Raw genomic sequence first — 10,399 nt, 5'->3', positions numbered from 1 at the left:
CCAGTGAACCCAGCAGGGTGTTTGTCTTTGTCTCTGCGCTCCTGATTTGCATTCATGTCACATGTTGAAAGGATCTGGAAATTTTTAAAGGTAGATCAAGTCGAACAAGATAATTTACCTACTTATTGAAGTATGAGCTTTAACTGTGGCGCTCATGTTAGTCAAACATTAACAAAGGATCTTTATGAAATACAGAAAGCTTTTTTAGTAACTGCAGAAAAATTGGTTTCACGAAATCGTTCACTTGTCGCACCATAGCGTGACTGCTTTTTGTACTTTTTCATTGTCTCCTGGGAGGAGCAACATTTCTCCTGGCATGTAAAGAAAAAAAATGAAATGCCACTGTGGGAGGCCGCAGACTCCCTCTGGGTACTGGTTCTTTAATGCAGCACGCAAAGAAAGCATTTAAGGAAAAGACTGTGCAAGCAAGGAGTGGAAGGGTGTAGTAGTTTGTTCAATCAACTGTCAAATCACAAAAAAGGTTTGCACAGAACACTCACTGTACTGTGCAAAAATGTAAAATATATGCCTTTATATATTTGTACACAGATTTTAAGTGTCATTAGTCACTTTTTTTTTTTTTTATATCACGGCATTGTAAGTACAGTATGGGCCTTTAGCGTAGCCTCAATCAGAAGCATGTCTTTTTCTTGTGTAATTTATTGACTTCTCCTGAAGGTTTCGTACATCTCAGTCGTGTTACAGCAGTGACCTTTGACCCAGGGGCCACGCTCTTCTGTAAATACTTTAAAGACTTGTAATATAAGCATACTATGTCCTTGCCTGTTTCAAATGAGCTGTAACATTCTTAAGTTTTGTTTGACCCTGATAGTGCATTCATATCCAGCCACAACACAACCTAGGAGTCAAGATGATCCAATATTACTTCATGTGCAACAATAAAACCACTAAAACCACTCTGTTGTTTTGATTTATTCTTGAACGACACAAGTCATTCAAGCTTTCAAGATTTTCAAAAAATGAGAGTAAAGAGTTTAAATCTCCACTATCAGATCAGCTCTTATTTGCAAATCACATATTTTTAAGAAAAACACCAGGCAGACGCAAAAGCAGAACAGATTCTCTGTTCTGCTGAGAGAAATACGTGTTAGGGAAAAAAATTGTTTTGCTTGAAGAGAACCACAGAAACATTAATATTGGACAGTGTTGTGAGAACTAATGGCAACAGGTTGAATGTGAGACTTCAGAATTCCAGCAGGAGGTAATGATAGTAAAATCTGTCCAAAATGACACGTTACTTTGAGGTGAAATCCTACTGGACTCCATAACTCTGGACTCTTTAGCATTTCTGGGGATGGAAGATATGAGGATTTTCAAACAGGTCCCTTGTGCTGCCACTTGTATTTCCTAAAGCAGCCTTTATTTTTAAAAATAAATAACATTATTAGTTTGATCTTCACGCACTCTGTCCGCAACAAAGCCACAAGCTCCTGTCCAAGTCCTGCACCTCAGCAAACCCAGGCCAACTTGCAGCTCTTGATGGTTTCTAGGTGATTAGGATGCCCCCTGGGGGCCTTCAGCAGGTGTGAATCCCTCTGTCTGCATCTTCTCCTTGTATTTCAGGAAGTCTCTCCTTTTGGTAAAATACTTCACCTGCAGGGGAGAATGAAAAGGAGCAAGAAGCTACTGAAGGCTGACAATCTTGTTGCTGCTTAGGTTCTTTAAAATGTTCTCTAAATGTCTACATTTAACTTAAAGTTTCCAAAATTGTCCAATAAACACTGTCGGCTGCTCATCTGTGACACTGCTATCGACACTATCTGCAACCCTAACTTCAACCATTAATAAAAAAGATGGGATATTTTACCCACTGGGCCGGGCATTTGGCCTCAAATTCGCTCTGGAACCTCTGGCACGATGCAACATTGTCATCATTATCATCCAAACACTTCCAGAGATGATCCCTGGCATCCCAGCAGGTCTTCCTTTCTGCTGAGTTTGGAGCTGTCATCACTGCCCCAAACACAAAGAGAAAATTAATCATCAATAAAACAGAAATTTTAATAGCTAATGACTTAGCACAGGTAAACTGTTAAAATATAACAGTTTCTCTACCACAGAAATCTATTCTAGTCAGGAAAGTCCCCTCATCCATATAACAGTTAATCTAAGCTTTGTATATACAGTTGGGTAAACTTTACCTTCACATATTGTCCAGGTTTTCACAACTTTCTGTGTTCACACTGAAAAAACAGCCTCAAAAAGAACTTGCACATCTTCTAAGCCTGCTTTAATACCAGACTGCAACCTTACACAACAACAGGTGCTGTGGCAAAAAGTCAGACAACAATTCATTTCCGGTATTTGCCAAAAATGACTATATTTCATCTGTTGTAAATGACTGGACTAACTGATTGGATATAATGTGGGTGCAAATACAAAGAGTCATAAAAATACTTGCAAAATAATCATTATTTTTTATATATAACACCTTTATAAATCCTCTTGAATACAGTTTATTTACCAATATAAGCAAACATATTGGGCACTAAAAAAGCAGAGAAATATTAGAAATGACTTTTGTGGCACCACACCGGTAGCTGCCAAACCAACTTCACCTGTATAAACTTAGCTAAACGTCACTCACTGAATAAAAACGCGGAAACCTCTCAGAGCACGTCTCCCTTCAGTCTCCCGCGTTCACTCCATAAAGCCCGACCACCCGCACAGAGCTACTTGTACTCCACAAACGACAGACAGACTTTTGTAACCTGCTCGGGTGTTTGTAGCGTAGAGCAAAGTGAAGGACGCTCACAGAGGCGCTTCCTTGTCGCGCCGTGATGACGTTCGGACGTAGCTACTGAAATGTACCAGGTGATGGCGCCATTGTTAAACCAAAGAAGCGCGAGGACGACAGGTTTTGAAGTTTTGTTTTTTTTGTATATTAATGTAATATTAAGTAATTCATCCGTTTAATTAAATTGTATTTTTAAACTGTGTTGCTTGTGAGGCAGGTTTTGTCTGGGTGGTATGACATCTCTCTCTCTATATATGTATATTACAGGACGGTATTTCCTAAAGGAAGCAACATGTGAGTGATTGATAGCAAATTTTCCACTGACAGCATTTATTTTTCTATTCTACCCACTGTAAAACGTTCACATCTTTTTTATATTTTTATTTATTTATTTATTTATTTATTTATTACACTGTCCAAATGGTAATATGTGCCAAATGCAGTGAGGTGTTACAGTGGTGTCTGGACAGAAGAAATCATTGGACTAGAAAATCGTTAAAGAGAAGTGGACTCTTTGAAACAGGCCACTTGGGTTTTAGAGAAAACCACAGGACAGAGACAGCTGATGAATTATAAGCGCTGTATTTGACACTCTTGGATCGCTAGATTTTCTTTTTGAGTTGTCTCCAACAGTGGGTTGGCATTTCTAGTTTAGGTTTTAAGGTGGTTTTATTCTTATTTGCCAGATAAGTCTTTTAGTATTGTTATTGACAAGTCAGTCCTCAGGGAAGAAAGTACCTCCAGTCTAGTTTTATGAAGCTGCCATGCCAGATAAAACCCACACAGACACAGGGAGAACCTGTTGATCGGTTTGGGATTTTTCAAACTGTAGATGATTTCTCTCAATTTCATTTTTTTTTCATTTTCTTATGCATTTGTAAAGATATGAGGGGAAAAAGACTCTGTCTCATAATGGCAAAAAAAAAAAAAAAATCCCTCCAAAAAATTCTGTTTCCTGGATCCAGATCCAGATTAACTTCAAAACTTAAACATTTTAAGTGTTAAAGCCATAAGTGTGAGTAATCCTGATAACAAACAGACTGAGCGAGACAACAAAACCTCCTTGGCAAAGGTAGGAATGCTGCTAGTTGCAACTTGGTTTGGAATAGTTTAATGTCAGTAAACACAGGACCACAGGAAACCCCAGCTGTGACCGTGGGTAATTTTGCTAAAACTTTGAGTCTGTTTGTATGGGAGGTCATGAATTTAGTCATACCTCCATATTATCCGTGGAAGCCTCAGCAAACGCTAAGTGAATGTAATGATTTTTTGTGTATGTGTGTGCATGTGTGTCTTAGTGGGAAATGCGTGTTGTTGATTAACTCTCCTTTTTCTTTCCTCCCTCAGCCACTGTGATGGAGAATAGCCCCACTGGTTGCCATGGCGCCCAGCAGAAATCCACCCTAGTTGGTGTGTAGACTGAAGGGAATGAAAAACACAAGCACCCCCGATGCAAGGGTGAGAGGCTCACCCTGTTCTGGGGAAAGTAAGTGTTTGTGCGTGTCTTGAGTGCGTTTCTTCAGAGACAGAACTTCATTCACTATTTATGGCACAAACCATTTACTGACCTCACGTCTGGTGTGTTACTTCCTCTGTTAATGAGGGGTTTTCATTTGAGCTTACTTCATTACACAGATTTCAGCAGGTATAGAGCAGCTCTCTGGAAGTGCGTGGAAAGCCAATAAATAAACGAGGGGCTGTGATATTCAAAAAAGTCTTAAAGTGGCTAAAATTGTCTGCAATTACACTACACTACTAAAATTGTTCCATTACAGTGTGATGAGTTCATTGATTGGATTTTTGTTGACACACAAGATGCATATTTCATGCTATCATAGAAACATCAACAACTCACATTGACTCACATTGAACCAGTGCTGTAAGATAAAGTCCTAATATCTAAAAAGAGAGCCTGTTTCATGTGGGAGGAATCCTATGCATTTGCCATGAGCTTTATCCCACCAGGCTCTAACCCTCCGCCAAATCTTATGGTAAACATGCTTGTCGGCTTATGTAGCTCCTGTGCAAAAGTAACTCAGCTTAAAAAATGCATTAGGCTCCAAGGCAAGCTGCAAAGTTTTGAAGATGCGTTGTAAATCTCTGAGTGATGAATAATGAGTGTCTCCCTCATGTCTGTAATTTGTGACTCGCAGTTTTGCATCCTTATTTCAGTTGACTGTGGACTTACGATGACTCGTTTCATCTGGGACACACACTTATTAAGAACTAAAGGATTTAAGAATCAAAAGCTGGATTCAGAGATTAGAGCTAAATAGTTCAATAGATTTTATTTGAGAATCAGAGGCAGTTGAGTGCAGCAGAGTGGTTCAGGCAGCTGAGATTGCTGGAAGCAAACCATACATGAGGCTCAACCCCTCAACCCAAGCAGGATCCATACAGACCTAATGGACTTATTTTGTCATTTTAGCTATAGAATTAAAGAAATCAATCTCATCTTTCAGGAAATTTCTGACTTTTAGCAAAAATTGTAACAGAATTGCAGTTATTTTAAGAGTGCTTACAAAATGGGCCTGCTGGTGAACCCATGATGAATAAAGGGTTAAATTAGTCTGACTTGCAATTTGAAAGATGGTAGTGGATGAGACAGAGGGTTAATTAAAGAATTTAAAAAAAACTAGGTTTAAGTTTAAAATATTGTTGACAATACCAACAGGGAGCCTGGTTCTGCCGGAGGTTTCTTCCTGTTAAAAGGGAGTTTTTCCTTCCCACTGTCGCCAAAGTGCTTGCTCAGAGGGGACCATATGACTGTTGGGTTTTTCTCTGTATGTATTGTGTAGGGTCTACCATGCAATATAAAGTGGCTTTAGGCAACTGTTGTTGTTATTTGGCACTGTATATATCAAATTGAATTGAAATTGAATACCATAAGATTTCTGCCGCTTGGTTGTATTGAACAATGTGGTGGAGAATTAAGAACCATGTTGTACTGTATACACACTGCAAGAGCTTAATTATTGAATGAGTCTTTGAGCTCTAAACTTCACACGAGTTGAAGTTTAGACTTCACACGGTGAGAAACAGGGAGTGCATGTCACGATCCTGGGTCTTATGACCCAGTGTTTTGAGTTTTAGTTCTTTTGATGTTTATAGTGTATGTTTAAGCTCATTAGGTTTCCTATGTGCATTTGCTTATTAGTTCCCCCTTGTGTTTTCAACCCCTGTGAAGTCTCCCTTGCCCTTCGTGTGTTTCATGTCTGTGTGTCTTATGTTGTCAGGTCTGCGTCTCATTATATTTCCTGTTTTATTTTGAAGGGGTCCTGTGTTCCTATGTTCAATGTTTTTAGTGTTACTCTCTCCTTGTGACGTCGTTGTGTTCATGTGTGTCAGCTGTTTCTCCATGTGTTCCCACTTCCCTCATTATCCTCCTGTGTGTATTTAGTCCGTGTGCTTTCAGTCATTCTTTCTCAGGTCGTCTGCTCATCCACGTCACAACTTCAGGAATCTATGTCAGTTCACCATGTTTAAGGTTTTTTCATGTTTAGTTTTAGTTCACCCAGTTTAGGTTATTGTTTAGTTTCACCAATGCCCTTTTGTTTGTACCCTTTTTTGCTAGCCTCAATAAACGGCTTGTTTTTTGTTAACTCCACGCCACGTTCAGTTTTTGGAGTCTGCGTTTTGGGTCCTTTTGTCAACACATACAGTCTGCCCTCGCCGGACTGTGACAGTGCAAAGCCACAGCCATGGAAAGCACTGTTGGATTAAGATCTGAAACTAATACACAACACAGAGCAACAAATATGGAGGCAAAACAGAAAAACACAAACATTCAGGAACACATCTTGTTTTAAAAGTAGAATGGGAGGCAGAGCATTTTGGCTCCTCTTCTGTGGAACCAGCTTTCACTTTGGATTTGAGGCTGAGACTGGCACCCTGTCTGCTTTTTAATTTGTTTTCTTTTTTGATAAAGCAGAATCAAAGCAGAGCCACGGCAGATAGCCGTCCTTCCCTGAGCGTTGGGTCTGCTGGAGGTTTCTTTCTGTTAAAAGGGAGTTTTTCCTTCCCACTGCTGCCACGTGCTTTCTCATAGGGGGTTGTCTGATTGTTGGGGTTTCTCTGTATTATTGTAGGATCTTTACATATAGTATAAAGAGACAAATGTTGTTGTGATTTGGTGCTATATAATAAAACTGAATTGAACTGAAGTGAATTTTAATTTGCAGTGCAGTCACAGGCAGCATTAGAGTTCAGACTGGCTTCTTGAGAAAACTTTGTTTCAATAATGAGTGCAGGCTGAAGAACAGAGGTCCACACATCTGATGACGCCACACTTCATGCCATGTTAAAAACTAAACCTCATTCACAGTGACCCTTTGCACTTAAAAACCACTGCTTTCTGCAAAATCAGGAACTCCAAATGAAGTATACTGTACCTCTCGGCCCAATTATAATCTGCCCCCTATATACCCTCTCCCTGCAAACTCTCACTCTCATTCTCATGGAAGGTCTGCCACATTATGTGCTGCTTCAAACCAAATAACCTTAAATGGAAGTGGGTTATAAAGCCAAGGCTTAGTAACTGCATTCTGTGAAGGAGCAGAGCTGCTTTTAGATCCAACACGGAGGGCTGGGTCTGCAATAAACTAAATGAAGCGCCATTCCTGAAACGTGTGTATGTTTTTGAAAAAGCGCTTCATATTTTATTTATTTATTTGTTACAAATTGTGATAATAAGCAAAAAGAAGACAAAATGTTATGAACCACTGAATAAAGATTAAATGGAGCAGGCACATTGCTGTGATCGTGATCTGTCCATATGAAGTTTTTGTTTCCAGAAGAATCTCTCCTACCCCACAATTAAGAGATGTGACTACACATCAAAAATACATCGGGCTATTATGAAAGTTTTAAAATGTTTAAAAGAGAAATAAAGCAGAGCTCAGAGGTTTGGAAGGTTTGTGCTATCATGAATATTCATTTCCTCCTCTTTTTTGCTCTTAAATGACCTGGCTGTTTTTGACAGTTGTATCATTTTGTGTGTGTGTGTGTGTGTGTGTGTGTGTGTGTGTGTGTGTGTGTGTGTGTGTGTGTGTGTGTGTGTGCACACTCCACATACAATGTGGGTCATCTCTGGAATTTGAAGCTTAATTCTATGGGATCAACCACTTGGGTAATGTAGGCTCTCACCACTTTCATTTGACTCTGATAGATCTCAAAGTTATTTTCTCATTCTGTTTGAAAGTCTTGCTTTCATTTTTTTTTTTAAATGAACTGGTGAGGTGGTTGATCCATTGTGTCATTTCAAAGCTATTAAAAGCACTAAAGCATTTCCTCTTCCTCCTACTGCAATGTTGTCAGCAGCAGAAGCACCATCTGATCTGGCAACAGATTCTTTGCGGAGAGAACCAGAAATGTGAGCAGCGACCGTTAGATTGGAGCAGTGTGATGTATTATCCATTCACAGTTGTCAGGAATAATGCCACAAATAGAATTTAAAAAAAGCTGCACCAGTGGAAGAAGTACTTTTTCTATATTTTTAATGCATGCTTTAAATTGTATGAGCACCTGTTCCTTTGGGGTGACCATCAGTCTGCTGTCACCTGTCAGTCAGTGTCACTTCGGCCTGTATGTCAAGAAGAGGTTTACAGTACTTGTGACAAGACAGTTAGGTTTAAAGTCAGTTCTAAGAGCAGTTTAAAAGGGATTATCAGATATATAATGTGCACGCTGTCTGTAAGCTAAACTTTAAAAATTTTATCCTTGCTTGTGATTTTTAAATATTGCAATGAAATACATCTTGCAACAGAAGAAGCCTCTTGGATGAGAGTTGAAACACCTTCAAGAACTTAAAAATGTCCAGTCGCTTTCTTTCAAAGCTCTTTAGACTAGCAGGACTTGGATGACTGAGAAACCTACAGAGACATTTCACTAAAGCTGTTTTCTCTTTGTTCTTTCTGTTTTAAATAGTCCTATTTAGCATTATTATCACTTTAACGCTCAGATCAATCTATTGACGTTAAAGGAGAGTCTTTATACTGTACTTTCTATTTTTTCACTGTATTCTTCTATGATAGATTTTATGATTGGGCAGATGTGATTTTGTCTCTAGGCCATTAATCTGTCCAAATATCCTTAATGAATCTTTCAGCTACCAGTCTGATTCTTGTTCTCCTGCTCTCACTGTGTGCCTCTATCTTTCTGTGACTCATAGAAACTGTCATGTAAACACTTCATTCAAGCAAGGTTAATGAGACTATGATGTTAACATGAATTTGTGTGATATAAATGATCTGCACGTCTGGATTTGTTCAGCTAGTCCATTTATCAACATGTGCTAGGGGCCATCATATCAGAATATTTATGAGTGTTGTGAGATGGCATCTATTCCCCAGAGACAAATAAGAAATGAAGGAGCCGATAATGAGGTCTGAATATTGTAAAAACAGAATTACAGATAAGTAAGTCCTTTTTCTCCCCGCTCACGTGATAAATAGAGTGAGAGATGAGTCATTTGACTTCAAGATTGTTAGTGGAAACTTTAGTATTCCAGGACGGTAAATGTCAGATCACAGTCACACACTTGCTCGCATTCAGTTTCACTCTCAGATGAAAACACTTACACTCAGGTGCTGCTAATATAAATCGATGACCGTGGAAAGAAAAGAAAAAGAAACCCCTTTCTCTCCTGACACTGACTGATAGGTCAGCTTGCCTTTTAATCGCAGAGAACACGGAAGCTTGGCTCACGAATTCTCAACACAATGTACTGTACAGTGTTTGAGCAACCACCTACTGTATAATGTGCAGCCCAATGTTTTCAGCACTTACAGTAAGCATTACATCACTCACTCCACGGCGGAGGCATCTCTTTCTTTCACCCACAAACACAAACGAACACATCGAGCAGTATTTGCCAAACCAGTGGTGTCCAGGATGCTGACCTCCCGTTGCCACCAGTCAACCAGTCAATATCATTGTCAGTCTGGAAATGACATCCACTGTCATGGTAACAGAAGTTTTAGCATTTCCACACTCATTTAAATAACATTTGTTGACACTATATGCACATGTGTAAATGTGAAAGAAGCCACATGAACGCTGCAAAGATTTTTTTATTTCTATGTGTTTTAAAACACTCAGTCAGCTGCCTCTCCATGCAGTCCACTGTCCTGGACAGCAGCTGGCAAGAAGAGTACTGGTGTATCAGTGCATGAAAATTCAGAACAGGGTACAAGGGTTTTTGTCAAACTGGTTTATTTATGTTAAAAACTACTTGAGTAGTCATCCACAGTTAGAAGTATATGAGGCAAAGATGAATGGAGGGCAGCTGCGGCGTGAATCTTTTCTTAAAGTGTCATTAAATCAGTGATTAGAGGCGCCGCTGATAACGTGGCGCAAATCTTCTCTGTGGGTAACCTAAATGAGCTCCTGTCAGGTTATTGACCTTGTTCCAGTCGTGATGTGAATGCACAGTGAGAGTGAGGAAAGAGAGCAAACACGTAATCCATAATCCATAGCTGCCTGTGTGCACTGGAAACAGAATCAGCTTTACTCAGTAACAGGATGTGAGAAAGCTCTGGATGCTTTTGCAGGAGGCCTTCATCAGGCTGCAACTGTCAGAGGAGACCGTGTGTGGGTCTGACATGTTTGTTATCAGATGATTTGATTCATTTACCCCTCTTT

The 10,399-nt window shown here is 39.5% G+C and overlaps 1 protein-coding gene across 1 annotated transcript; it reads right to left on the bottom strand.

The window, feature by feature from the left end:
* Nucleotides 1–271: 271 nt before the first annotated feature.
* Nucleotides 272–2,775, bottom strand: coa6 (cytochrome c oxidase assembly factor 6). The gene is made up of 3 exons (XM_085376266.1): nt 2,609–2,775; nt 1,829–1,974; nt 272–1,614 (listed from the first exon to the last, which is right to left on the bottom strand). Coding segments are annotated over exons 1-3 (246 nt in total). The 5' UTR covers nt 2,610–2,775; the 3' UTR covers nt 272–1,515.
* Between the last annotated feature and the right edge of the window lie 7,624 nt (nt 2,776–10,399).

Source organism: Diplotaxodon limnothrissa, linkage group LG17 (genome assembly GCF_057381915.1).
Source record: "Diplotaxodon limnothrissa isolate DT_005_m linkage group LG17, D_limnothrissa_male_GT1.1, whole genome shotgun sequence".
Classification (NCBI taxonomy): Eukaryota; Metazoa; Chordata; class Actinopteri; order Cichliformes; family Cichlidae; genus Diplotaxodon; species Diplotaxodon limnothrissa.
Note: the sequence above shows the minus strand (reverse complement) of the source record. Positions and strands in the feature narration are given on the sequence as shown.

Excerpts from the sequence above, each read along its gene's own strand:
- coa6 (XM_085376266.1), bottom strand. Across the intron at positions 1,615-1,828 it reads CCAAATGCCCGGCCCAGTGG|GTGAAGTATTTTACCAAAAG; the intron begins GTAAAATATCCC and ends TCTCCCCTGCAG.